The 24,743-nt window shown below is 45.8% G+C and overlaps 13 protein-coding genes across 13 annotated transcripts; 6 read left to right on the forward strand and 7 right to left on the reverse strand.

The window, feature by feature from the left end:
* The first annotated feature begins 253 nt into the window (after nucleotides 1-253).
* SJAG_01816 (inner membrane I-AAA protease complex subunit Yme1) lies at nucleotides 254-2,987 on the forward strand. Its single transcript, XM_002173018.2, has 2 exons — nucleotides 254-374; nucleotides 451-2,987. The coding sequence occupies exons 1-2, from the start codon at nucleotides 342-344 to the stop codon at nucleotides 2,614-2,616; spliced, it is 2,199 nt and encodes a 732-aa protein (XP_002173054.2). The 5' UTR covers nucleotides 254-341; the 3' UTR covers nucleotides 2,617-2,987.
* SJAG_01817 (V-type ATPase V1 subunit D) lies at nucleotides 2,860-5,374 on the reverse strand. Its single transcript, XM_002173019.2, has 3 exons — nucleotides 5,201-5,374; nucleotides 5,028-5,145; nucleotides 2,860-4,960 (listed from the first exon to the last, which is right to left on the reverse strand). Exons 1-3 carry the CDS (start codon nucleotides 5,239-5,241, stop codon nucleotides 3,074-3,076), a joined length of 2,046 nt encoding a protein of 681 aa, XP_002173055.1. The 5' UTR covers nucleotides 5,242-5,374; the 3' UTR covers nucleotides 2,860-3,073.
* Nucleotides 5,375-5,535: 161 nt separating this feature from the next.
* On the reverse strand, nucleotides 5,536-6,487 carry SJAG_01818 (exosome subunit Csl4). The gene is made up of 2 exons (XM_002173020.2): nucleotides 6,026-6,487; nucleotides 5,536-5,845 (listed from the first exon to the last, which is right to left on the reverse strand). Exons 1-2 carry the CDS (start codon nucleotides 6,395-6,397, stop codon nucleotides 5,672-5,674), a joined length of 546 nt encoding a protein of 181 aa, XP_002173056.1. The 5' UTR covers nucleotides 6,398-6,487; the 3' UTR covers nucleotides 5,536-5,671.
* Nucleotides 6,421-7,245, reverse strand: SJAG_01819 (U6 snRNP-associated protein Lsm8). The gene is made up of 3 exons (XM_002173021.2): nucleotides 7,148-7,245; nucleotides 6,931-7,099; nucleotides 6,421-6,866 (listed from the first exon to the last, which is right to left on the reverse strand). The coding sequence occupies exons 1-3, from the start codon at nucleotides 7,170-7,172 to the stop codon at nucleotides 6,776-6,778; spliced, it is 285 nt and encodes a 94-aa protein (XP_002173057.1). The 5' UTR covers nucleotides 7,173-7,245; the 3' UTR covers nucleotides 6,421-6,775.
* Nucleotides 7,246-7,272: 27 nt separating this feature from the next.
* SJAG_01820 (NAD dependent epimerase/dehydratase) lies at nucleotides 7,273-8,640 on the reverse strand. The gene has a single exon (XM_002173022.2). The coding sequence runs from the start codon at nucleotides 8,273-8,275 to the stop codon at nucleotides 7,454-7,456; it is 822 nt and encodes a 273-aa protein (XP_002173058.1). The 5' UTR covers nucleotides 8,276-8,640; the 3' UTR covers nucleotides 7,273-7,453.
* Nucleotides 8,641-9,809: 1,169 nt separating this feature from the next.
* On the reverse strand, nucleotides 9,810-11,376 carry SJAG_01821 (Shk1 kinase binding protein 15). Its single transcript, XM_002173023.2, has 4 exons — nucleotides 10,972-11,376; nucleotides 10,533-10,923; nucleotides 10,325-10,482; nucleotides 9,810-10,278 (listed from the first exon to the last, which is right to left on the reverse strand). The coding sequence occupies exons 1-4, from the start codon at nucleotides 11,142-11,144 to the stop codon at nucleotides 9,969-9,971; spliced, it is 1,032 nt and encodes a 343-aa protein (XP_002173059.2). The 5' UTR covers nucleotides 11,145-11,376; the 3' UTR covers nucleotides 9,810-9,968.
* Nucleotides 11,377-11,447: 71 nt separating this feature from the next.
* Nucleotides 11,448-16,167, forward strand: SJAG_01822 (RNB-like protein). The gene has a single exon (XM_002173024.2). It carries the CDS (start codon nucleotides 11,487-11,489, stop codon nucleotides 14,805-14,807), a length of 3,321 nt encoding a protein of 1,106 aa, XP_002173060.2. The 5' UTR covers nucleotides 11,448-11,486; the 3' UTR covers nucleotides 14,808-16,167.
* Nucleotides 16,168-16,282: 115 nt separating this feature from the next.
* On the forward strand, nucleotides 16,283-16,637 carry SJAG_01823 (histone-like transcription factor family; the record flags this gene model as incomplete). The annotated part of the gene is made up of 2 exons (XM_002173025.1): nucleotides 16,283-16,405; nucleotides 16,488-16,637. The coding sequence occupies 2 exons, from the start codon at nucleotides 16,283-16,285 to the stop codon at nucleotides 16,635-16,637; spliced, it is 273 nt and encodes a 90-aa protein (XP_002173061.1).
* A 288-nt stretch (nucleotides 16,638-16,925) lies between these two features.
* SJAG_01824 (6-phosphogluconolactonase) lies at nucleotides 16,926-18,147 on the forward strand. Its single transcript, XM_002173026.2, has 2 exons — nucleotides 16,926-17,130; nucleotides 17,301-18,147. Exons 1-2 carry the CDS (start codon nucleotides 16,946-16,948, stop codon nucleotides 17,881-17,883), a joined length of 768 nt encoding a protein of 255 aa, XP_002173062.1. The 5' UTR covers nucleotides 16,926-16,945; the 3' UTR covers nucleotides 17,884-18,147.
* On the forward strand, nucleotides 18,081-19,565 carry SJAG_01825 (CMGC/CDK/CDK5 protein kinase Pef1). The gene is made up of 3 exons (XM_002173027.2): nucleotides 18,081-18,351; nucleotides 18,405-19,200; nucleotides 19,302-19,565. Exons 1-3 carry the CDS (start codon nucleotides 18,324-18,326, stop codon nucleotides 19,342-19,344), a joined length of 867 nt encoding a protein of 288 aa, XP_002173063.1. The 5' UTR covers nucleotides 18,081-18,323; the 3' UTR covers nucleotides 19,345-19,565.
* Nucleotides 19,511-20,289, forward strand: SJAG_01826 (NatB N-acetyltransferase complex catalytic subunit Nat3). The gene is made up of 2 exons (XM_002173028.2): nucleotides 19,511-19,736; nucleotides 19,783-20,289. The coding sequence occupies exons 1-2, from the start codon at nucleotides 19,518-19,520 to the stop codon at nucleotides 20,254-20,256; spliced, it is 693 nt and encodes a 230-aa protein (XP_002173064.2). The 5' UTR covers nucleotides 19,511-19,517; the 3' UTR covers nucleotides 20,257-20,289.
* A 258-nt stretch (nucleotides 20,290-20,547) lies between these two features.
* Nucleotides 20,548-21,536, reverse strand: SJAG_05248 (60S ribosomal protein L12). Its single transcript, XM_002173029.2, has 3 exons — nucleotides 21,474-21,536; nucleotides 20,942-21,413; nucleotides 20,548-20,849 (listed from the first exon to the last, which is right to left on the reverse strand). The coding sequence occupies exons 1-3, from the start codon at nucleotides 21,483-21,485 to the stop codon at nucleotides 20,836-20,838; spliced, it is 498 nt and encodes a 165-aa protein (XP_002173065.1). The 5' UTR covers nucleotides 21,486-21,536; the 3' UTR covers nucleotides 20,548-20,835.
* Nucleotides 21,537-21,616: 80 nt separating this feature from the next.
* SJAG_01827 (transcription factor tfiiic complex subunit sfc4) lies at nucleotides 21,617-24,622 on the reverse strand (the record flags this gene model as incomplete). The annotated part of the gene is made up of 1 exon (XM_002173030.1): nucleotides 21,617-24,622. One exon carries the CDS (start codon nucleotides 24,620-24,622, stop codon nucleotides 21,617-21,619), a length of 3,006 nt encoding a protein of 1,001 aa, XP_002173066.1.
* Nucleotides 24,623-24,743: the final 121 nt, after the last annotated feature.

Here is a 24,743-nt window from a genome sequence, read left to right on the forward strand (position 1 = left end):
TTGTGTGGGGTGGCTGGTGTACTGCGTTAAAGAGTATAGCGCAGTCCAAACTAGTTCATAAACATTCCTTGCGTTATCGTGTGGCTCGGCCGTTCTCGCAACCTGTGTTAGTGCGAGACTCGTAGTAGTACAGTATTTTGTTTAATGCACTATAATGCAATTAAACGCATCTCGCTTCATTACCACACTATTTTGTTTATTGTACTCTATGGTACTGCACCGCAGAGTAAAGAGCTGTAGCGCGTCCCAACGCATCGAAGCTCCCCCTTCAACCTCGCGCAGGTCTACTGCTAAAGACCATCCTATTTAGCTGTAAAAAAGCCGGGAAAACAGCGAAATTCATGTTCACAAACCCATTCTTTCTAAAGAGACAGGTAATTTTGGTACCTTGCCGAAAACTCAGTTTTCGTGCGGACATTTTTGATGAAACGCGTTGCTGACTTGCTGCAGGGGACCCACATCTGGAAACGATGTTTAAGACAGTGTAATTTTATTCAATGGCACAAAAGGACACTCACAGTACAAAGTTTTTCGCCTCTTCGGCGGCTATACACGAATTCAGCATTTCCAACTAATTCCAACACTCTGAGACAGGACCTCGCGTTTCTGGAGGAAAGAGCAAATGCAGATCTGTATGACTCCTCTGAGCAGGCTCGTTTTTATGAACGGATTGTAGATATATACCCGGAGGCTGTGATTAAACGTTACGAAACAAAAGGTGTTGCGAGAGATGCCGATTGCGACCGGCTATATTCGCTCGCACTGCTGAAGAAGGCTCACAGTCTTGCACCTGAAAGCTTTCTTTCCAACACTGCTGCAGCAGTGAACTCTGCCGAAACATCGCCTCACTCCTACCGCTCATTGCCTTTTTCAAAGATGGCTGCTCCTTATGGGTCTGCTGCAGCTGCTACTACTGGAACCGCTTCCGCTAATCCCATTGACGGTACTGCCACGAACAACACACTGGGTTCTAACCCTGCACCAGCCAAAGGGCCCGTCTCAAGCGTGCTGCATTCGCAGTCGACACCTTCTCTTGCTATTCACACCTTGCCAGCGACCACTTTGCCCCTGGGTTCTGACAAAAAACATCCTCTATTTGTGGTGATGGACGAGTCTCGATTTGCCAAAGTCTTTCGTGTGGTTCGTTTTCTCGTCGGTGTGGGTTTTATTACCTATGTTGCCTTAGTCGGTATGAGCATTCTTGCCGAAACGTCTGGCGTTAATAATCTCATCGGGAACAACCCCGAGATTGAACCGGCCGAAGAACGGTCGGTGGACGTTCATTTCTCCGATGTGCAAGGTGTCGATGAGGCCAAGGAGGAATTAGAAGAAGTGGTAGAGTTCCTGCGCAATCCCACTGAGTTCACCCGTTTGGGTGGAAAACTTCCTCGAGGTATTCTTCTTACAGGCCCCCCGGGTACTGGTAAAACGATGCTGGCTCGGGCGGTAGCCGGCGAAGCTGGCGTGCCTTTCTTCTTTATGAGCGGCAGTCAGTTTGATGAAATGTTTGTTGGTGTGGGTGCTAAACGTGTTCGTGAGCTCTTTGCTACTGCTCGCAAGCATGCTCCTTCCATTATTTTTATTGATGAACTCGATGCCATTGGACAAAAACGTAATGCTCGCGATGCTGCACACATGCGTCAGACGCTGAACCAGCTTCTTGTCGACCTGGATGGTTTTTCAAAAGACGAAGATGCTGCGCATCCAGTCATTTTCATCGGTGCTACCAATTTCCCTGAGAGTCTGGATCCAGCACTTACACGTCCTGGTCGTTTCGACCGGCATGTCCATGTACCTTTGCCAGACGTACGTGGCCGAATGGCTATTTTGCGCCATCATACACAAAACGTGCCACTATCTGAAGATGTTGACCTCAGCGTCATTGCCCGTGGAACATCTGGATTTGCTGGTGCTGATTTGGCTAATCTCATCAACTTTGCTGCCATTCGTGCAAGCCGGCTACACTCTAGATATGTCGGAATGTCTGACATGGAGTGGTCAAAAGACAGAATAATTATGGGTGCAGAACGGAGAAGCGCCTTTATTACGCCCGAGTCCAAAATGATGACTGCTTACCACGAAGGTGGACATGCGCTGGTCGCTCTGTTTACACGCGGTGCTATGCGACCGTACAAGGCTACGATTATGCCGAGAGGCAGTAGCCTGGGCATGACCGTTTCATTGCCTGATATGGATAAAGACAGTTGGACTCGAGGCGAGTACATGGCCATGATGGATGTGGCTATGGGCGGAAGAGCTGCAGAAGAGTTGCTGTACGGAAGAGATAACACAACCTCTGGTGCCCACAATGACATAGAGAAGGCCACTCAAATTGCCCGTAAAATGGTAACTGAGTTTGGCATGTCTGATCGTGTGGGACCGGTGAGTTTGGAAACTGAGTTCAGTGATCTTTCACCAGCTACGAAAGCGGTAGTTGAGGCTGAAATCAAGTCTCTCTTGGAAGGGTCTTACGAACGTGCAATGCTGTTATTGAAAACTCATAAAAAAGAACTTGAAACGCTGGCACGAGCTCTCGTAGAATACGAGTTCCTCACAGCAGATGAAATGCAACGAGTCATGAAAGGTGAGGACCTCTCGCGGACGCCAATTGACTAACCATGTCTGCCCTCTTTCTTTTTCCCTACTAATGGCGCGGTGGCATTGTCCGCTATTAGAGTCTGCGTTTTTCTCTCTGTTACCGCGTTTCCTGTACTGGTTTATTTTGACGTTTTCTTTTTGGTAGAAATCGATGGGCAGGCGTCGATTAATTCACCAATGCAACCAATCTCTTTTACCGAATGACCTTCATTTTCCTTGATTTTTTTACTTACCTCTTTCAATTCCATCTCCCTCCCGCTACCGTGTTAAACTTTGTCTTGGAAAATTACTGCTGATGTATTAAGGGTAATAGAACTAAAGTGTTAAAAAAGTTGTACGTTGCTGTATAGACGTAAAGGATGTTGTTATGCGGACAGTACAAAAAACTGAAGACGAGATAAAGGGGGGTACAAGTGTGTATAATGCGTAAAAGAGTGATTTGTTAAATACGCTCGTACGGCGAATCTTGGATAAATTAGAAAATCACGTCCTCGTCAGAGTTTTCATCGCCGGAAAACTTGCTAGCAGATGTCAAAAGCGAAGACTCAAGGGCATCAGAGGGTGTCGAGACACCGCTATTAACATCAGAAGAACCATTCATTGCTTCGTTGGTATTACGACGAGCGCGAGCAGCAGCCTTAGCACGCTTATTGCGTCTTCTTCTAGCTGACTTGGAGACAGGTTTAGAGGTGGCAGCAGGAGTTTGAGAATTAGGGTCGTTTTCTTCAACGGCAGCTTCAGTTTGGGTAACAGTCGAAGGTGCTTCGTCAACCTTATTCTCGGCCTCCTCTTGACCCTCTACGGGTTGAGCTTCTTCAACGTGTTCAGGAGCGGTGACCTCCTCAGTCACTTCGTTCGCCGAAGGTGTTTCGGTAGCAATGGGTGCTTCTTCCTCCACAGGTGCCGTTTCTTCAACTTCCTCAGTTGTAACGGGAGCGGGTTCTTCAGCCTCGTCGGCTGCAATGGGAGCGGCTTCCTCAGTTTCCTCCTTTATGATAGGGGTGGTGGCTTCTTCAGCTGCCTCACCCGTAGCAGGAGCAGCTTCTTCAACTTGCTCTTCCTCGGCGGGAGCGGCTTCTTCAGCAGGAGCAACCTCCTTAACTTCCTCCTCCTCCTCCTCTGGAGTTACCTCAGTTGGTTCTTCAACCGCGGGAGTTTCTTCGACTTGTTCGGGTTCTTCGATTGCTTCCTCAACTGGTGCCGTCATGTCGGCTTCTTCCGCCGATGTTTCTTTTTCAGTTGTTTCTTCAACTGCGGGTGTAACCTCTTCAGGAACAGCCTCTTCAACTTGTTCTTCCTCAGGTGCACCCTCTTCAACTGCTTCCTCTGCGGGCGCGGTCTCCTCGGCTTGTTCTTCCTCAGGTGCAGGCTCCTCCTCCTCAGTTACCTCGTTAACTGCTTCTTCTGTGGGAGTAACTTCTTCTGCTTCCTCGGCTGTGATAGGAGTTTCTTCCTCAACTTGTTCTTCTTCGGCAGAATTCGCCTCTTCGGCGACAACGTCAACCGCAGGGGCTGTCTCTTCAAGCTGCTCTTCCTCCGCGGGTGCTACCTCTTCAACTGCTTCCTCCGCGGGTGCTGCCTCTTCAACTGCTTCCTCCGCGGGTGCTGCCTCTTCAACTGCTTCCTCTGCAGGAGCTGCCTCTTCAATTTCCTTGTTTTCAGAAATTGCCTCGGGAGTGTCCTCCTCTTGGTCTTCTTCTTCTCCTTCCTCTTCTTCTTCTTCTTCATCCTCATCTTCGTCGCCCTCTTCGTAGTCATCCTCATCTTCATCGACGGCCTCACTGTCCCCTTCGACAGTCATCTCAAGTGGCTCGGGAAGTTCCTCATCGTCGTCAATTTCTTCTTTCTTCTTAGAAGATATAGCGTTCATTTCGGCATCAGCCTTCTCCTTCACCTTTTGAACCTTCTTCAAACGCGTAAAGTCTTCACGTTCCATTTCTTCAAGTTCAGAGTCAATGTACTTGATGGTGTTCTCGAGACGAGGAATGATGATATGTTCAATTGAATTGACACGACGGTTGGTCATCTGCAGGACATCACCCAAGAGGACAAAAGCAGACTGGTAAGAAGCCAATTGCACCAGTGTTTCTACTGCCTTGGCAAAGACTTGACGAGCCTTTTGGATTTGCTGTCCACCACGACCCAAACCAGTCAATTGAAAGTCGTCAATGCTTTCATCAATGGACGTCTCGAATGTAGGCAAAAAGACACCACTAATGTTTTCTTGTTTTGACCGGACACGGAATCTGGCGTTTTTCACCGACTGTTGGATCTCGAAGTCGATATTGTTGCCCAAAACGAAGCCAACTTCGGCCATTGAGAAAGCAGCAACTTGCATAACACGACCCATTTTCTGCTTAGCCTAAAATAGATGTGTTAGTTAAGTAAATCCTTCCAAGAGCATTTTGCTTCCATAAACACAACCGTACCTGGTCAATGTTCTGTGTGATCTCACGGAAACGTTTTTTCAGAGCCTCAGACTTTCTCTTAAGCAACGAATGACCGGTTTGAGCTCCACGAAGACGTGTTTTCATCGCGGTGAGCGTCCTGCAAATAAGGTTAGTGATGCAAAACTCGTGCTGTAAGAGCATTTATCACCTACATTCTGGTGGGAAATACATTTTCCCTTTGTCCTGTAGACATATTCACGAAATAAGTTTAAGACAGTAGCCGCTAACGAGAGGAACAGCAAGTTCGTGTGTTTGGCAGGGAGAACGTGTGTTGGCGTGGTTTCCAAGAGAAACGACCTCGTTGGACTGTGATAGGGTTCAGTAAACAGCCCGAGGGGGATAGCGCTTAGACTTACGAGTGGGTCGCTTAATCTTTTAGCAGGCGGGGGAGCGACAGTGAAGAAGATAAGTGCAACATTTAGCAATATACAGAAATTTAGCAAGGCAAACGAGAGTACATGCCCTTAACTCTCGGCATGTAACATTAGATGGATGTTCTGTTTATGAATCACACATTTATTCTCCATAATTATTAACACCGGGATTTTTATTTTCGTATTCACGTCTTATATCAATTAGACATGAATGCTCGTCTAGAAGGATGACGATTTTCCATTTTGGTTTTAAAGAATCGGTTTTGCACACTTGCGTTGCTCCACGACACCAGAAGCGGTTTGCATGTGTTGGTAGCCGATTGGAAACATTTGTTCCCCAGTCTCACTTGACTGTGCAAAAATCACGCCCAAGTCATTACGAGCTGTGGAGAGAAAGTAAGAGGAGCCGTCTCCCAGCGAAATCTATTTGTTAGTATATGAGCAGGTGCTAAGGAAGAGCAAGTTTGAGAGGGGGTTGAGACGACCTCAGGATAGGAACGTACAGAAAAGAACACATCAGCCAAATGACAAACTAGAAGTCTTGCTATACTGTAACGAGTTCCTTCCCTTTACCCCTCTTTCGCCTTTATCTTTGCAACATACCACAAGAGCCCGAACAATGTCGCCAGGACGAAAAGATTGACGAACTTTGACTTTGTCTTTTTCTGTTGCCCGAATGTCTTGGACATGAATCACACCCTGGAATTCTTCTTTTGCACACACGTTGTCGACAACGGTCATTTTTATAGAGGCTTGACGAACACTGATCCGAGTAACTTGACCCAGAACGATGGAACCAACCTTTGGTAAAACAGGTTGCTCCACCTGCTCGTTTGTATGAGAGACAATGTGTTTTTCAGGGTCATAAACGCCGAGTCTCGTCGAAAGTAAATAGTCACCGCGAACAGCCGTTCCCTCGCCTCCCTTCACTCCTCTCGCAAGAACTTGACCCGGTACAACAACGACAGCGCTCATATTCTCCGGTTCACGCTGGACGGTTAACTCAAAACTGCAAAAGTCACCAGTATGCGTTATTCGAGTAGGTGGCTTGCTGCAACGTCCGGTCGAATTCACCGAGCAGTTGCCGAAGTTCGGACAACATCGGTCAACTGGTGGTGCTAACGTCATGGGAAGTGAAATGAAAACGCGATACGCGTCTGAGCGTAAACAAAACTGTAGCAGGCAATAAACCAGGAATTGCAAGCTGAAATCACAAAAAGAAGAATCTCAAAGAGTTAGAGGGGCACTAAGTAGGAGCGACTGGATAGTATTACCCAAACAGCGGGCGATATTGGGTTTTTAGTTGCAGGCTTTCATAAGAAAGTTGAGAGAGATATATTTTTTTTTTCGACTTCAATGGACAACATCATGTAACGGTTCGCCTCTCACTTTGCTCCATTCTATTTCATTGTCCAGTTGCTGGTCCACGAGTCCGACCATTGCTCTAAAGAAAGAATTAGTCATCTTTTAGAAAACAGAAACAGTCATAGTCGTTGTTTTAGACGTACACGTTTTCTCCACGAATAATATACAGTCCAAGAGGAATTACTTCTGTTTCTTGATCCCAACTAATGAGCCGTTCTTTGGAATTTGAAAGAATAAGATTTGTCGTTTGGTCGAAACCGCGTAACGAGCCTAAAACGCAACGTCCATCATTCGTGATTACTTCAACTTGTTCTGTATTGATCGTTTAGTAAGAGTTTTTGTAAGAATCATGCAGCTTACGCTCTACAAATTCGGCAAGACTCATGTTTGTGGTACTGTGTGAGGGTTGGTTGGTAGTGGAAGGAAAAGCAAATGAAACATGGTTGGATGGTGCAGAAACCGTGAGTGAGAAGGAAGGATACAAATGGGTTTCATAACATCGTATTTTTCGTTAAATTATTCATTAGTGTAAAGTGCGTCTCATAACAAATGGTGCTAATGCCGATGCCAATTCTATTAGCGATAATTAGAACAATTGCTCGTTCTAAGCACACTCTTAATACTTAAACAGAAACACGAATTGCAGAAATACTGCAAGGCATAGAATTATGTTGCTTTTTCAGCGAGACGAAGTATGTCATTAACAGAGACGACTCCATGTACGCTCGGGTCGCAAATCGCCTCAACAATTGCTGCACCGACACTTGCTGTAGGTAATGGGGGAGCAACAAGGGCATTGTCTACACCCGCTTTCGGTCCGAAAACAGCGTCTTTCAAGCCAGAAGTCATTTTAAAGAGTAGCGAAATGGGTTCAGAGATAGGTCGAGCGTGTCTGTCGTACATAAAGCTAGGACGAAGAAAAATGGAACGAAGGTTAGGAATGGACTGAATGCGCTGTTCGGCTCTGCGTTTCGAATTGACGTATTCTGGGTCAATGCCTGGAAAATAACCGTGGGTGGAAATGTAGCAATAAGTTGGAACATTATTCTGAGAGGCGAGAGCACCAAGTTTTACTGCCAAGTTTTCATTGATAGCCTTGAACAGTGATCCTTTCTGCGCTGGGGATTTTGTAGTCTTTTCGTTTTTCAGAGGATTGTTGTTATCCTTGCTCGGAAGGAAAGACGGAAAATTCTTAAGTGCACGTATTCCAGCACTAAATGGTTTCTTCAATATTTTCTTGTAATTATTTTCCATTAAGATGCCAATTGTATTTACCAAACAAGAAGAATCCTTGAGCAATGGCGTAAGAGCTTTCGTATCGTTTTGTACATCAATGGAATGCCAAGAAACGTGATTCGCCCAAGCGTCTTCTAAACCTTTCGTTTTACCGTGTCGAGACACAGCATGCACCTGCAAACCCTTCTGTACTGCAGCTCTACAAATTGCCTGGCCCAAAAGGCCTGTACCTCCAGCAACGACGATCTTCATAATTTGTTTCCGTTCGAGAAACAGATAAATCTAATACAAATGAAAGAACAATTGCAATATCTGTCACAATTACAGAATTCCCTTGACTGAGCCAAAAACGAGGGTCCTTCTGAGGAGTCGAACCCACCCACGTTTCGAGAGTCAGAATCCCGCGTGCTAACTGTTACACCATACAACCGTAATGAAATCGTAATTCGCTGGAATTCTGCTGGTGGACTACCTGGAGTTTATTTTCTTATTTTTTTTATAAGCGAAAAGGTAATCAAAGCTGTATAATAAAGACCACGGGATCAATGCAACATATTTAAAAAGATGAGGGCTCACGCTTAATTTTTTGTATTATGTCTTCATCCTTTGAAGAGTAGTGTTAATATGAAGGGAATTTATGAGAAATTAAGTTAAGCGAAACTTTAATCGCATAATTATTCGTCTGTTGTCAGATTGTGCGAATGAACAGAATACCGTATTTAGTCATAGAAACAACAATTTTATCCATGAAGCAGTAACGTGTCGATAAAAAGTATGTTTTTTCTTGAAAATCTAAATCTAAATTTAAATAAAAATAAAAATAAAAAACCGGCATTACGTTCAATGGTTGTTCATTCTAGTTACTGAACAGACAGAGTTCCTTGTAACGCGATACGGGGTACGGTTGCATTGTATTGATAATTCGATCACTAATAAAATACCATCTTCATTACGGTGCCGAAACCTAATTTGTACACACATTTTTTTTTTTTTTTTTTTTTTTACAACATTCTTCTGGAAGACGTATCCTCATCCGCATTAGAGTTCATCTTTCTGTAATACCTTCTTAAGCTAAACTTGTCTCAACGGGGTTGCTGTTGACAGCTTTGGCTCATCAAGGTTGCGCTAATTATAAACCTAAAACTTAGTTGCGATATTTGATGTACAGAACAGGTTTCTAGGCTAATGGAGTTTTTACGATAATTGAATTGACATTTTTAACTGATTGTGTCAATCGGTCACAGTCGCCGCTGTAATTGTTTTCCTAGTTTAAATTTCAATACATATTCCTTCAAGCAGCATAGTGGTCTAGTGACTTTGCTCAACCAATTTGAGTAATTGTAACACTTTATTAAAACAATTTATGATCATGTAGTATTCATTGAATTAAAAATAGTAATTACTTTTGTGATTCTTTAAGTATAAAGGAAGAAATATATATATATATACTTTTAACATCTTAGCCAATTCATAAGAGTCCAGATGCTATTAGAAAAAAGTCCCGGATAAGTTTGTCCAACGAATTAATACATTTATATTCTCTTACGTCTGACACAAGAGAGCACATACGTTCACTGGCTGAAACAAGGCACTAGTCTCCATCAATAAGGATGCTGGCTTGCCATACTTGTCTTTGATCGACTAAACAAATTATGATCTTCGACAAAGAAGTCCAAATAACTTTTCTTACTACTGGCTTCTTCTTTTTTCTTCATTTACTATTAAAACCTCTCTCCTCAACTCTAACCCAAGCATATTGTTCATTCACGGCACAATCTCTAGGCTCTGTAAACTCTGAGGCTTCATATATTATATCCACTACACAAGCAAATCCCACTATTTGACTCTCTCCATAGTCAGTAAGTCCCTCCCCTCGAATACCATATTGATTGATTACCTCATTCCTTGTTTTGCCATACTCCAAAACCCAAGTTGTTTATTTTTTCTAATCAACACGTTTTTTCTTGTTTGCTCTCTTCGCCTTCACCTTTGTTTCCGTTTTCTCTTCTGCACTTTCATCCTCGCTTTCGCTGCTGCTACTCTCACTATCGCTTTCGCTTTCTGACTGAGAGACGCGTTTCTGAGGTTTAGGAACGGCAGAAGTAAGAGCTTCCATTGCAACCATACATGTAACACGGTTGCCCTCGGGGACCTTGTGTTCTGCAACACATTCCCACTTATCGTTCCAAATTTTAACAATGCCATCAGAGCTGGCACTGACAAGATAGCCACAAGCTGCATACAGAGCCTTGACACTGGTCATTCTTGTTAGTACGGATACATTTGGGCATATGCACATACCGTTTTTGTTTGGTATCGAGTTGCTTCAAGAGTTCTCCATTGGAGGCATCAAGAATCGATATTTTACCGTCTCCCTGTCCAACAGCTATTTTATCCTTATAGAAACACATTGTGTTCAGCTGCGACTTAGACTTATAAGTATAAAGAGACTCAATGTTCTACAATCATTTCGTTAGCCAAACATCCAAGTAAAGCGCCATTCTCTTACAAAATTAAATGCTTCTACCGACGTCCGTGACATAACGATAAACGTTTCATCGTTCAAAAAGTCCACGAGTTCACCGGCTCGTTCGAGACCAACAACCTTGCTTCCTTTACCGCGAACAAGGTCCCAAAGACGCAGCTTTCCGTCTCCACCGACGGTCAAAGCGAGCTTTTCTGAGGGGTGGACTGCAATTCCAGTAATACCCTTGCTGGAAGACGATTTCAAGACATGGACCAGCAACCAAGAATCTCTTGACCACATAGTAATCTGTCCATTGTCGTGACAAGCCAGCAGATGCTTTTTTGTGAACCTCATATACCGAACACAAGCATTAGAGACGTCCGTAGGCACCGACACATCAGCAATTTGTATGTTTTTTGTGTGATCGTAAATTCTACCACAAACAGTTAGTTCTTCCGCACCTCAGCCACGAAAATCGTACTTGATAGTCTCGTCACCACTAGTAGAAGCCAAATGGATTCCGTCTACTGCAAGTGCAGTCAAACCCTTCTCGTGGGCTTCAAATAACCAAATCGGCTTTGATGTGTTTTTCTTAAGGTCAACGTCTACTCCATACAGCAGGCGTGTATACGTGCCCACGACAAAACGAAGCATGTCGAGTAAGTAAGACGAATTCGAGGCAGAAGGGTGAATAGCAGAAACCAGGTCTTGGTCCCGGTGAGTCGGGTTCACCGAGAACCCGGAGTACTTATCCGAAGACACCGATAATTTTTTGGAACATCGCCGAAACGATGCCGAAAAGTCACCCATGAGACCGCGCGAAGAAGCCGAGAACATTCCCGAAAAAAGAACGAAAGTTTACCGAATTTAACGCCAGCGGTTACAACACCCTGCCCATCGTCGCAATCAAGATATGCCCGCGCCCGGTGTTTAAACACCGATTAATTCGCCGACTTTTTCTGTTATCCCGGTGATCTCGGTGTCTCGACCGAGCCTATGCTCTACCACCGTTCACGTTGCCCGAAACCTTGTCCTTCACCAACTACTAAAGCAGCTTCATGCGCCATGGACGAAGAGCCAGCGCAAGCTCCTTCTTCGCGGATTCCCTCTCATTTCCCCAATAAGCAACCATCGATCCCTTCTCTAAAACCGTTGACAAATCTTCAATCGAGTTCGACGTCTTCGGGTGGTTCGTCGATGAAAACATGGCTGCCTCCCATTGATGCGAACTCCTCTTCATGGCTTTCACTGCAACAGCACCAGCAGACGCTTCGTCACTCTGGACTGCTTCCCGCGGTCGAATCCTCATTTGTAAATGGCCACCGTCGAAGTGCTAGTACGGGAATTGCTCTTCCTCCATCAAAACATGCTTCATCGCACTCTCTTAGCGGCATAGGAAACATCTCTGCAGCATCTCCATCACTTCAGGTGCCTTCATATAAGTCTTACTTTGAAAATGGTCCCTTTATGCCGTCAAATGGCTCGACAGCCAATTCACCGTCTTCGTATGTTGGTGCTGTCTCCTCTTCGTCCGGCATGGTGCTCTCACATCCTCCTTCCATATCCTCCGGCTCTCCTCAACAAGGCTCTGCTCCAAACGTCCCGATGAATTATTCTGGCGCCTCTAATGGGAGAAACTCTCTTTCATTTTCCAACTCACCTTCTGTTGGCGTCTCCAGACATGCTAAAAGTCATAGTATCGCGTCTCTCCCGAACCCATCGGGTTCTCCTATGTACCCTCCATCTCTCGTTCGTAACCAAAGAGGTTCTCGCAATTTTGATGCCCCATGGCGCCCTCCCAATTCTCAGAGCGGTGTATTCACTCCTCCTGCCAGCGCTTTCCGTCCTCCACACGCTGGTCATAGGCATCGTTGTTCAACAGGCAGTCTTATTGTGCCGAAGAGACCTGCGACTTCTTCTGCCACTTCGCCCGCGAATTCGCGAAAGAACCTCTTTACACCCTACCTTCCCCAGTCCTCTGTACCTGCTCTTATTGCTGAGCATCGTTTGGTCACTGGTGTGCTCACGGTTAGCAAGAAAAACAGATCCGATGCATTTGTTAGTGTAGACGGTTTGGATGCCGATGTGTTCATCTGTGGTTCAAAGGATCGTAACCGTGCGCTGGAGGGCGACGTGGTTGCAGTAGAACTGCTCGATGTAAATGAGGTTTGGGCTGGCAAACTTGAGAAAGAGGAAAACCGCCGCCGTAAAGATGGTTTGGCTAGTGCGAATGACGGTTCCATGAACTCTCCTTATTCCCCCAAAGCACAATCGGTTCCTCACCGTTCTGCTATTAAGGCTAAGGATGATGAGCAGGTTGAGGGTCAGACTTTATTTTTGTTGGATCAGAAACAGTTGGGTATCGACGAAAAGCCCTATCACGCAGGTCACATTGTTGCTGTTCTTCAACGTGCTCCTGGTCAGGTCTTTTCTGGTGTATTAGGTATTCTTCGTCCCAGCAGTGCTGCTACCAAAGAACGCCAAGTCAGCAACGGTAATGCAGCCCAGTCATCTGCTAACGAACGCCCCAAAATTGTTTGGTTCAAGCCTTCTGATAAGCGTGTACCTCTTATTGCTATTCCTACAGAACAGGCACCAGACGATTTCATTGAGCGTGACCATGAATACTCTCAACAATTGTTTCTTGCCTCCATCAAACGCTGGCCCGTCACTTCTCTTCACCCATTCGGTATGCTTGTTGGCCAATTGGGGCCCATGGGCTCCTTGAAGGCTCAAGTGGAAGCCTTGTTGCGCGATATGGGTGTTAATTGTGACCCCATTGAGAACTCGACTTCAGCAGCTGCGGCCATTGCTACCGCCAAAGAATTGAATCCTTCCATCGCCGAACGCTGTGACGAAGACATCTTTCTTCTTACTGTCGATGATGCGTTTGTCGAGCCCGAGTCCAAATCCGAAGCTTCGAAGACCAATGCATCAGACGACAAGCCCTACATCGCCTCGCCCGTTTCGTCGGCTTTCCATGTCCGCGAGACGGAAGAGGGATTCCATGTTGGTGTTCATGTTACTGATGTTTCTCGTGCTGTCGATCCAGGAACGGCTCTGGATCGTGAGCTTCAACGTCGTGGCAGTGCGGTTCATTTGTGTCAGCGGGTCCTTCCTCTATTCCCTCCAGAACTTTTGAAGTTCCTGTCGTTTAAAAAGGACACTGAAAGTCATGCCATCAGTGTTCTCTTAGACATTTCCCACACCGGAAGAGTCTTGAAAACAACCATTAAGCGAACGATAATTTGTCCCAAACATACCTATAGTATTAACGAGGCAGCTTCGTTGTTAGAAAAAGATGAACGCTTGCGTTTGATGAAGACAGTCTCGTTGAGCCTGCGCTCTTACTTCTTTGGCACGACACTTCCTCTAGACCGTGTATGTCGGTTGGCTACACGTTGGGATGAAGAAAATGTCTTCGTGAATGCTAGACACACCAATCTGTTTGAACCGAATAACATGGTTGTTATCCGGGACATGCTCGTTAATGCCGCCAACCGTGCAGTCGCCTCACAATTGGAGATGCATTTTAAGAAAAATGCACTTTTGCGTGTTCAAAGATTGCCCTCGCGGGAGAACTGCCGTTTGCTTCAGCGGATGGCTATCCAAATGGGTTCAGTTTTGGATATGTCATCTTCGAAGTCTGTGTTGCGTTCTTTGCTGCTGATTGAAGATCCTAATGTGCGCAACATTTTACAATTGTTTTACTACAAGGTCATGCCTCGTACAGTGTATGGTATTAGAGGTGTGATGGAAGCAAACATTCACGCTGCTATGCGTGGAATCTCTATGATGAGTCTCAATGAAGAACCTGTCGAAGAGGACAATGCACTGCTTACTCATTTTGCCGCTCCTTTGGAGCGATACGCAGACATCATTGTTCACTTCCAACTCGATCTCATGCTCAAGAATGAAAATATTCCAGAACGCCGTCTTCGTGTCTGGGCGCAAGCTTCCAACGAAGCTGGTCGACGCTTGTTGGTCAGTAAGTTTGCACAGGAGTCGAGTATTCATTTGCAACTGTTCAGCAAGTGGGACGCAAACAACGCGTGGTTTGATGGCATTGTTTGCTTTGTCTCGAACGCCTACTTTGACGTTTTCTTCCCCAAATTGGGCATGGAGAAGCGTGTTCATCTTGATCTTTTGGGTCTTTCCCAAGTTCGTTTCGATGACAACCAGTGCGTTTTGTCGCTGCAGGAGCAGAATGGTCATTGGCGCACTGTGAAGCTTTTGACCCCAGTGCGGGTGCGCTTGTTCGCATTGCTTTCAACGCCTCCCCTGATTAATGTAAAATCTGTTTCGTTTAATGTTTAAACCTGTTTTGGTTCATCTTCGGGCTCCAAGAGCAATCTTCTACAAGAGGTGTCGACTTGTTTCTGTGGAAGCGCGTCGACTTTGTTCGCGCATTGATTCAAGCGTGCGATTTTCATGTTGTACAGAGAATTGATTGCCTACACCTACGTCCATGCTTTCCTTTTCCCTTGCTTTGTGCTCACTATGCACTCATGATGTTCATCCATATAAACAAGCCAATATATTGTGACTCTTTGAGAAACGGTTTGACGCATCTGCTTTCATTCTTTCCGAGGCCGCCTTCATTATTACCAAAAAAAAAACAAGAAAAAGAAAAAAAAACAATAAAGCAAACAGAGTCCTCATCATTGCTCAATGAGTGGAGTATATCATTGACAGACACTGTATGCTCTTTACATGCTCTCGTTCATTGTCGTCCTCACGTCCACTGTTTTTTTCATACACTCACAAATCATTCCGCACATGCATGACTCAGTCTATGTTGACTGTGCGTTCGACACACGGTCTCCTTTCACTCGCTTTTCCTTGGTCGCTGTTGCCCGGGTACTGTTACATTCGGTGCAGTGCTTTTTGCCAGTATCATTCCTATCATTGTTTCACTCCCTTTTTGGGAACGCTACGTTCCAAGCGTTCGTCATTCCGTATATTTGCACCTGAAATTCTTTAATGGCGGTGACTCCCTGAGTTGCTGTTAATATTGTTGTATGTTTGAGTTATTGTTTGGAACTGTCGTTGATGGATATGCTTTTGGAGTTGCTATGACCTTTCTTGTTACCTTTTCTTCCATTTGTCGTTGGTTTTCCAACTAAAATACACATTTAAAAACGGCACCCTTCGTGTTCTATGCTCCAATGTTGCAGCTGTGACTTACACTCTTTAGTGTGGAATTCTTTTTATGGAAGCTTTCTGTTCTATATATTTTTTTTTACAGTTGTATCGCTAGAGCTACCTGTGTGTTGTCTTTTCATACTTTGTGGGATGGTAAAGATTGCTCACCTATTTTACGATTGTTTGATGCTGTTCATATACGCGACTAGCCGTTGCGGGTTTTGCAAGGGTTTTCTTATTGCGTAGATGAATGAATGCTGCTATGAACAAGAAGAAAAGGTCTAATATGTGCAGGAACTTGATGTATTTTCGAGGGCAAAAGCCAATAGGCAAGTTGTTTTTGTTCTTTTTCATTCCAGTTCGTTTGTTACTTGTTTCTTTTCTTTTTTTTTCTGCCGGGCGTTTCTCTTTCTAGACTATCAATGCATGGAAATGCTTCTTGTTTGTTTTTGGTAGTTTTGTTTTTTATTACTATTGTTCCTGTTGCCTGTAACTAGTTTTGTTTTTTGTTTTTTTTTTAGTTATGTAAGGAAGGGACGTGTGACACGCGTCCTTTGTTTGCGACGCGACTTAATGAAGACGCGTTTGGACGCGTGCAGACAACTTGCCTTTAGCCTACTACTACTACTATTACTACTACATACAGCATGGATAATACGTCCAAGGGAAAGACGATTCTACCGCTTAGTCGCGTGAAAAAGACGATTAAAATGGACAAGGACATTCATTCCTGCTCCAATGCATCTGTTCTTCTCATTTCATTAGCTACTGTAAGAACCATTCTCATTGACATTTCATTTGTCGCGTAATTGCTGTTCAAAACACGAACAAAATAGTAACTGTATGTAATAGGAAATGTTTCTTAAACGGTTTTCGCAAAAAGCATTCCAAATTACCAAAATTAACAAACGCCGTACCATACAGCAAAAAGACCTTGCAGATGCTGTTCGGAAAGACGATCAATTGGAGTTTCTTACGGATGTTATTCCCTCAAAAATGTAAAATGGAAACCACAAAGAGACGGGTTTCCTATGTGTTTTGTTGGTCGTTGCCATACATCAGCCGAAAATGGGAAGAAACATGTACAGCTTGTCTTACTGACCACCGTGATGCGTTTGGTCACAGATCTTTGAGTCCATTTGACATTACCGGGTCCTCAAACAAGAATTGGTTCATTTGCGGGATTTGTCAGCATAATGATAGCTACACCTCGTAGCTACGATGTCTTTACGTTAATATGGTGCGCTAGATACATACACCTACCTTTACACACACCAAAGTGCACCTATCCACCACCACTAAGAAACAGAATGCTTGCGTTTACCTACGAGGATAGCCGTCAAGTCGCTGAGAAGCTCGCAGAGATCGTCAAGAGCAGCAGTGCAGCCGCTATTGAGAAGAATGGTCGGTTTACAATCGCCTTGAGCGGTGGTAGTCTCCCAAAAATTTTGGCCCAGGGGCTTGCCCAGGTACAGGGCGTAGATTTTGCAAAGTGGTACGTACAGCAGAAAGATGTGACGGAGACAGGAGCATGGTTGTGTGACGTCGAGCTTCAGTGCAGTTTGTGATTGCTACAGGGACGATTGCCATCAACGAGTGTAAAAACGGTGACTCCGTCCGCCTCCAACTTTGTCAATGTAGTATACGCTATTAACACACTAACAGGGAAGTGTTTTTCGCTGACGAGCGTGTTGTCCCTCTTGACCACGAGGACTCGACGTTCCATGCGTGCCAGGAAGCGTTTTTCAGCAAGGTCGGTTTGAAGCGTGAACAAATCCACACGCTGAGCGAGGAGTTACTGAAAGAAAACGAAAAGGATGTCCAGAACTATGCCGACGAGTACGAGGGCCAATTGGTGCACACGTTTGCCAACGCCTCTACCATCAAGGTTCCCTCGTTCGACCTTATTGTTCTTGGCTGCGGACCTGATGGACACACCTGTTCACTCTTCCCCAACCATGAGCTGTTGAAGGAGGACGTTGCCTGGGTAGCACCCATTACCGACTCTCCCAAGCCTCCTAAAGAGCGTATCACGCTTACCTTGCCCGTTGTGACGCATGCTCACCAAATTGTGTTTGTCGCTACCGGTGCTGCTAAGAAAACCGTTATCAAGGAGATTCTCGAAGATGCCACCTCGACGCTTCCCAGCGCTCTCATCACACAGGCCGCCAAGGACCGTACCACCTGGCTCATGGACAATGCTGCTTCCGAGAATTTGAGCCGTGCTACTTTGGCTGATCACTTCTAAAGCAAACGAATACGGGCGGAGTGGACTGCTCGTCCTTGCGGGTGTCTGTGTACGCACTCGCCTTTGTCATTGCTTGCGAACCGCAAATTGCAAGCAATGCTTAGCTAATGTTAGGCGTTCTAATGAGGAATTGACATGATATAACCGACCCGACCTTTTTTGCTACGAGTGCTTCTCGCGGCGACTGCCTGATCTGCACTCCGCCTCGTTGCAAAAAATACGGCGATCCACGGGGCGCGTTATCTTACCGAGCGTGACGTAATGCGGTGCGTTCATCCATTTAACGGATTTTATCGAGCCTTTGCGAACCTTACCACGGTCCAAAATCGTACGCGTTATCTCTCGTTGGAGCTCACAATTTCTCCGAGCTGCTCGCAACGCTCGTTACCGCTTGTACCGCTTACCGCTGTACGCTCGTCGTCCCTTCTCCGTCAGCAGCCATGAATTACCAGCGCTTGGAAAAGCTCGGTAGGACCTGAACATTTTGTCTGTATACTGGAGCAGCTCACTAACTCGTGTAGGCGAAGGAACGTATGCGACCGTGTACCGTGGACGACACCTTCTTACGGGCGAAATTGTCGCAATTAAGGACATAAAGGTTGATCCTGAAGAAGGGACTCCCAGTACGGCAATTCGTGAAATTAGTTTGATGAAAGAATTGAAGCATCCGAACATTATGGAGCTGCTTGACGTTGTCCATCTGGAAAACAAGCTTATGCTCGTCTTTGAGTTCATGGAAAAAGACCTGAAAAAGTATATGGATGCGTACGGCGTCGATGGTGCACTTGCTCTTGGACAAGTGAAGAATTTCATCCACCAACTGCTCAAGGGTGTCGCCTTCTGTCACGAGAACCGCATCCTTCATCGTGATCTGAAGCCGCAGAACTTGCTGATTAACCATCGCGGTGAACTCAAGTTGGCAGACTTTGGTCTGGCTCGTTCGTTCGGCATCCCCGTCAACACGTTCTCGAACGAGGTTGTGACGCTTTGGTACCGGGCGCCTGACGTACTAATGGGCTCGCGGAACTACACAACGTCTATTGACATGTGGTCTGTGGGTTGTATCCTGGCCGAACTCATCACCGGCCGTCCCTTGTTTCCCGGTACAGACAACGAAGACCAGCTACTCAAAATCTTCCGTCTCATGGGCACCCCTACGGAGCAGACGTGGCCCGGTGTTTCTCGGTTGCCCGACTACAAGCCTACCTTCCCATTCTATCCCCCCCAGGACCTTGCCTCCATGTTTCCCGGTCTTGACGGTCTCGGTCTCGACTTGCTGCAGAGAATGCTGAGGATGCAGCCCGAACTACGCATCAGGTACGGACCTGCCAGTGGCTCGAAAACGAGTGAGCGGCATGCGCGACTTGCGCAACAGTGCTATGACATTGCTACTCCTGCTAACACTCTTCTTCGTCTAGTGCCCATAACGCCCTTAAGCACGCCTGGTTTGTGGGAGTGTAACGAGGTGCAACAGGACGCAACGAGGGTTACAGAGGTTTCTCGACTGCGCTGCGGGACTTTAACGAAAATTAATGAGATACAAGGAAGTGCGAAAAAGTGCGCTGTATATTTTTACTGTAACTGTGTGAGCTGTTTGATAGTGCGCAGCTGTATCTTAATAAACAATTGCGAGAATGCCTTTCAATGCTGTATCCGATATAACACGGTCTATCGCACCGCACTATATACCCTTCAGGCCTCCGCGCGCTCGCGTTCGCTCCCTCTCTCTCGCTCTCGTTCTTGCCTCTCAATTCTCCGCGACGAAAACCAGCAGCATGTCTGACACGCGAAGATTCAAGGCCACGGACTTGTTTGAGTTCAACAACATTAATCTCGACTCGTTGACGGAAACGGTATGAGTAGCCGAGCTCAGCACTACGCGTTTGCTAACTCTTCTAGTTCAACATTTCGTTTTACCTGAGCTACATGTCGAGATGGCCCAATCTGTGTGTAATGGTTAATGAAGACCGGCAGACGCCCGACCACCCCTCTCCTATGGGCTACATCATGGGCAAGAGCGAAGGAAAAGACAAGGACTGGCATACTCACGTTACCGCTATCACGGTCGCTCCAAGCTGTCGTCAACTAGGCATTGCTCGGAAACTCATGGACTACTTGGAGCGTGCGGGTGACGCTGACAAGGCATACTTCGTTGACTTGTTCGTCCGTCCTAGCAACCTGCTTGCCGTTAACATGTACAAGCGACTGGGCTATTCAGTGTACCGGCGTGTGCTGGGTTATTACAGCAACCCTCACGGTCCTGACGAGGACTCGTTCGACATGCGTAAGGCACTCTCTCGCGATGTAAACCAGCAAAGCATTCGTAAGAACGGTGAACAGTTTACCTGTAAACCAGAAGACACAATGTTTTAAGTAAAATAAGGTGCCGCCTTTTTGTCCAATCAACGGGCGCCAGAGGTGTGGGTGCGTCATGTGGGGTTTGTGGGATATACATGAGAGAGGCGAGACTCGAACTGCGGAGGAGAAAGAGGAGGAGGAGGGGTATGACAACACCAACCAACTGGGCCACCGAGACAGAGATGAAAACCCGGTAAGCGAAAGCAAATGTCGTACTTCCCTCTCAAAAACCCAAATGCTTCCCCATCACTCCCCTCACTTCACAGTCGTACTTGTCAAGACTTTATTCTATCTACAAGAAATGTTCTCCTCCAGCAGTTCGCGACCAGATGAATGAAATCAAAGGACCATCACGGAAAGAGGAACATTGCTCTTGGTTGATAATAAATTGATCTGTAGAACAAAGAATCTGCAGATCAGAGTGTGTCAACCTTTGTTTTAACAAGTTTCATACGGTTCAATTCCAATCCGTTTCAAATCCACACCCGCAAACACCTCACCCCATCATCACTGCCGTGTCGGCGACTTCAACCACAAAGGGAAACCACTTGTTGATCTTTAGAGCATATCTTGTTTTCCACGTGAAAACTGAATTTACTCTTGAGGAACTAAAGAGCGAGTTAGTATGAAATTCGTAAACAGCCATTCTCAGCAGGCACCGTCCATCAACGGACGACCGGTCCCGAGAAGCTTCACTTACTCTCAACATCACCGTTGTCGATCTCCTTTTGCAAGTCATGGGGGTTCTTGCCATCAACGGTGCAGCCAACGGAGAAGCAAGTTCCAAGAATCTCCTTGACAGTACCCGAGAGCTCCTTGGCGAGAGACTTGAAGCGCATAGTGCGAGCAATCTCGATAACCTCGTCAAGAGAAAGGTTGCCAGAGTGAATAATGTTCTTGTCCTTCTTGCGGTCACGAGCAGGCTCCTTAAGGGCCTTGATGACCAAGGAGGAGGCAGCAGGGACAACAGAGACCGTGGCCTGACGGTTTTGGATGGTCAACTTGACGGTGACACGAAGACCCTTCCAGTCCTTGGTAGCCTTGGCAATATCCTCACCGACCTTCTTGGGGGACAAACCCAAGGGACCAATCTTAGGAGCAAGGGTAGAACCACCGGCGACCTCACCACCGACGGCTCTCATGAGAAGGATTTTCACCTCACTGGGATCAAACTACAAGAAGACGGTTAGCATGCTGTACACAGGATGCAGAGTTGCTCTGTTGCACTTTACCTTAGGAGGCATCTTGGGTATGTGGCTGTAGGTAGGATGAGGGCACTGTTACTCTCTGAGTGTTGAGAGAAACAAAGGTAACAGTCACAAACCCTACCCTAGATATGTCTCGGTAAATGAACTCGCGTGCGTAAACAAACAAATTAAAAGACTAAATAACGTTTCGTGAGTGTTACCGCGCGTCGTAAATTTCCGCTGTTGACATAGATAAGTCGTAAATTATAAGCGCACTCGAATGCGAGATCGTAGGTTAGGGAGATTGTTTGTTCGTTGTTCGTTTTTTCCATGTTCGCATGCTGAGGATGCATAGACGAAAGCCGTAGAGCGTCTTCATAGTAATTCACAGCCAAATGCTCCAAGCCTAGTTGGTGGTATGCACGCGCCAGATTGTAGAGAGCTTCTTGTTTTTGTCCGGGACCTTCCAAACTTCGAATGTCATAATAGCGGTACAGAAAAGTAAAGCCCTGTACAATTTGATAGTGTCGGTTGTCTGTTTGCCGTTGCATAGCGCGATGAATGTATGCCAGACCGAGTGACAAGTTGATCATTGGATCTTCTGGTGAGGCAGCATATGCTCGACTGTAGTAATTTAGAGCTGGAATCCAGCTTCGGCCACCTGCCATAATATGACCGTACAATAGAAGTAGAAGAGGATCGTAAGAAACGGGCCGTGTAGCAAATCCGTCTTCATTTTTAGCCAGGGTGGCAGCTCCCTGGACATCCTGTTCGCCGACAAGCTGGTCCATTAACTTTATCAGACGAAGAAGAAATTTTTGATTAGCGCTGTCAACAAAGTAACGAGCATAATAATGACCAGAGCAAAGTACGGCAGACCATAGCCGGTATGAGTCTTGTCGAAACTGGAACGTATTGAATACCCATCGCAGAACGGACGATACCATACTAATGTCCTTGGCGTATATAGCACAAGCCAGCATATACCAATGCATGGCGACTCGTTTCATCGGGTCTTCGTCGAAAACGTTCGCGTACAGTGCAGCACGAAATACCTCATGTGCCTGCTTCATGCGATTCAACTTTGTTAAAACGATGGCGAATTCCATAAACAATTGGAACCAACGATCCAATCCATAGCCACGAAACTCTTTTTTTGTTTTCACTGATTCTGCATCCAATTCTTCGAGATGGGGCCATGCGAGGGAATCCTGCAAACGAGTGGCCATTCCTGCCAATTTTTCAGTCAAATTTCCATACTGTACATGTTGTTGGGCAAAGTTTGCACGGAACTTAATCTTTTTGTCGGGTGGGTAAAAGACTCTTGTATTTATAAACTCATCCACCAATTCGGAAACCGTTTCAATCCAGTTATTAATACTTTTTTGATCATTTTGAATCCGACCGTCATCAAGCATTTCAAGCTTACGAAACCGAAACGACGCCTGTTCGGCTCTCCACCTTTGAATTTGTTTTGTTTTCTCCATAGAGCGCGTCATCTCCAAACGTTTACGCCATGCGGAATTCTCAGGCGCGCTTTGGTTTGTAATGAGCGACGAAGACTGAGAAGCGTTCTCAGACACCTGCCGGGAGCTGCTGTCGCTAGATGAAATGCTGGGAGCCATTGCATTCCGCAACGCAATAATTTCTGTTACAATTTCGAGTGCAGCATCTCGGTCTTCGAGCAGCTCATATATTTCTGCGAGACGCACCATAGCATCAATGTTTCGATTATTGAGCATGAGTGTTACCAATAAACACTCTTCCGCACTTGTGTATTCCTTAAGTTCTTTGTAACAAATACCCATTGAGTAATACAGGCGCTCGTTGCAAGCGGGTTCAAACTTGTTGAGAATGAGATAATAACTTAACGCAAGATCGTACAAATCAACGCTGATAGCGGCTTCAGCGATTTCAAAAAGAATGAATACAGTTTCGGTGATGGGCAGCGATTTTAAAATATCAAAGTGCAGTGTTGCCTCTGCCAAGTCACCGATCTTCAAGCGTGCAATTCCTAATTTGGCACGAAGATTAAAAGGTAACACGAATGCGTTTTCGGGTTGCTCATACAAATTAGAGCTGGGGAATTTCCGTCGTTTTTCGTCAAGGTCCCACTCTCGATCATCATCAATTTCATCCCAATGCGTTTCCGTTTTTCGTCCACGGAGCCAACGGGCACCGCGTTTGATGAGGACAATCAATTCATGCCACTGTTCATCACTATACAATAACCCGGCATACGCATTCAATGAGGACCAATCAAACACGCCCTGTCCCACCGGTGGACTTGGGTAACGGTAGAAGTGATTCCAAGCAGCTTCGTAGAGTTTGATAGCTTCTCTTGGTTCTTTTAGTTCAATGTAAATTTCCGCGAGATGGTGCAACACAGAAGAATCGTGCGGCAAATAGTTTAGTAAATTTTGAAATCCTTCAATTGCTTTTTTGTAGCGTTCATGTTCTTGATTTAAGATGGCTCTATCCCATATGTATTCAATGAGTTTGTCGACCTCGGACGGTTTCGCTTGTATAGCATGGTTGTAACAATAATCTGCCTGTTCCCAAAAACCTAAGCTTTCACTGAGTCTTGCGCAGGTAGCCCAAAGCTCATGGTCCCGTGGCTTTAAATGAGCTGCCGCCATCCAGGCAATTAAGCATTTTTCAATATTAACCCTCTCGTTTCCCTTTTGCCGGTGACACTCTCCAAGCATCTTCCATGCAGCAATCATGTTATTGTCAATACGGACAATCTCCTCTGCGAGTCTCTGGGCTTCTTCAAAATTACCTTCTTGAGCGAAAGCATGGTTGGCACGACTGAGTAAACTCTGAACTTCCAGCGACGGAGGCATATCCACTCGACTTCGCCGGCCCCGTCCTTTTCTTTGAGATGATCTGAAGCCGGCAACTGCTTTGAGATCCTGCTCAAAGTCTTCCTCTATATTCCCAAAGACATCCTGCTGAAAAGAAGGACCATTCAGCGTCAACAGATCATTGTCGCTATCAGCGTAGTCTGACTCCTCGTCCGACCAAAGACCTTCCTCATGCAAAGAGGCCGCCGAGAAATCTATTGGTGTGTCATATCGGTCAGTTTCACTGAAACCTGTGCTTTGAACCGAGTCCAATTCCAAAAGTCCGTTTAAATTCGACGAGTTCTTTTCCATAACTGGCAAATTATTATCATCTACATCATTCGCCATGTTTTTTCGACGAAAACCCGCATAAATTCCTGTTACATGCAGGTGATTCGGGTTTGCAGTCAATGTACTGAACGGTAGGTTCTGTGGATAACGAGATAACCTAGGTTATTCATCAGGTTAC

Source organism: Schizosaccharomyces japonicus (assembly GCF_000149845.2).
Source record: "Schizosaccharomyces japonicus yFS275 unplaced genomic scaffold supercont5.3, whole genome shotgun sequence".
Lineage (NCBI taxonomy): Eukaryota > Fungi > Ascomycota > Schizosaccharomycetes > Schizosaccharomycetales > Schizosaccharomycetaceae > Schizosaccharomyces > Schizosaccharomyces japonicus.

Excerpts from the sequence above, each read along its gene's own strand:
- SJAG_01825 (XM_002173027.2), top strand. The coding sequence starts at position 18,324 with ATGAATTACCAGCGCTTGGAAAAGCTCG. Across the intron at positions 18,352-18,404 it reads CCAGCGCTTGGAAAAGCTCG|GCGAAGGAACGTATGCGACC; the intron begins GTAGGACCTGAA and ends TAACTCGTGTAG. Across the intron at positions 19,201-19,301 it reads CAGCCCGAACTACGCATCAG|TGCCCATAACGCCCTTAAGC; the intron begins GTACGGACCTGC and ends TTCTTCGTCTAG.
- SJAG_01822 (XM_002173024.2), top strand. The coding sequence starts at position 11,487 with ATGCTCTACCACCGTTCACGTTGCCCGAAACCTTGTCCTTCACCAACT.
- SJAG_01818 (XM_002173020.2), bottom strand. The coding sequence starts at position 6,397 with ATGAGCGCTGTCGTTGTTGTACCGGGTCAAGTTCTTGCGAGAGGAGTG. Across the intron at positions 5,846-6,025 it reads ACATTGTTCGGGCTCTTGTG|ATTTCGCTGGGAGACGGCTC; the intron begins GTATGTTGCAAA and ends ACTAACAAATAG.
- SJAG_01819 (XM_002173021.2), bottom strand. The coding sequence starts at position 7,172 with ATGAGTCTTGCCGAATTTGTAGAGC. Across the intron at positions 7,100-7,147 it reads TCTTGCCGAATTTGTAGAGC|AACAAGTTGAAGTAATCACG; the intron begins GTAAGCTGCATG and ends CGATCAATACAG. Across the intron at positions 6,867-6,930 it reads ATTATTCGTGGAGAAAACGT|AGCAATGGTCGGACTCGTGG; the intron begins GTACGTCTAAAA and ends TTCTTTCTTTAG.
- SJAG_01816 (XM_002173018.2), top strand. The coding sequence starts at position 342 with ATGTTCACAAACCCATTCTTTCTAAAGAGACAG. Across the intron at positions 375-450 it reads CATTCTTTCTAAAGAGACAG|GGGACCCACATCTGGAAACG; the intron begins GTAATTTTGGTA and ends GACTTGCTGCAG.
- SJAG_01826 (XM_002173028.2), top strand. The coding sequence starts at position 19,518 with ATGCCTTTCAATGCTGTATCCGATATAACACGGTCTATCGCACCGCAC. Across the intron at positions 19,737-19,782 it reads TCGACTCGTTGACGGAAACG|TTCAACATTTCGTTTTACCT; the intron begins GTATGAGTAGCC and ends TAACTCTTCTAG.
- SJAG_01817 (XM_002173019.2), bottom strand. The coding sequence starts at position 5,241 with ATGTCTACAGGACAAAGGGAAAATGTATTTCCCACCAGAAT. Across the intron at positions 5,146-5,200 it reads AATGTATTTCCCACCAGAAT|GACGCTCACCGCGATGAAAA; the intron begins GTAGGTGATAAA and ends CCTTATTTGCAG. Across the intron at positions 4,961-5,027 it reads TCACACAGAACATTGACCAG|GCTAAGCAGAAAATGGGTCG; the intron begins GTACGGTTGTGT and ends CATCTATTTTAG.
- SJAG_01824 (XM_002173026.2), top strand. The coding sequence starts at position 16,946 with ATGCTTGCGTTTACCTACGAGGATAGCCGTCAAGTCGCTGAGAAGCTC. Across the intron at positions 17,131-17,300 it reads GGCGTAGATTTTGCAAAGTG|GGAAGTGTTTTTCGCTGACG; the intron begins GTACGTACAGCA and ends ACACACTAACAG.
- SJAG_01820 (XM_002173022.2), bottom strand. The coding sequence starts at position 8,275 with ATGAAGATCGTCGTTGCTGGAGGTACAGGCCTTTTGGGCCAGGCAATT.
- SJAG_01821 (XM_002173023.2), bottom strand. The coding sequence starts at position 11,144 with ATGCTTCGTTTTGTCGTGGGCACGTATACACGCCTGCTGTATGGAGTA. Across the intron at positions 10,483-10,532 it reads CGGTAGAAGCATTTAATTTT|AACATTGAGTCTCTTTATAC; the intron begins GTAAGAGAATGG and ends AAATGATTGTAG. Across the intron at positions 10,279-10,324 it reads CTCGATACCAAACAAAAACG|TGTCAAGGCTCTGTATGCAG; the intron begins GTATGTGCATAT and ends AAGAATGACCAG.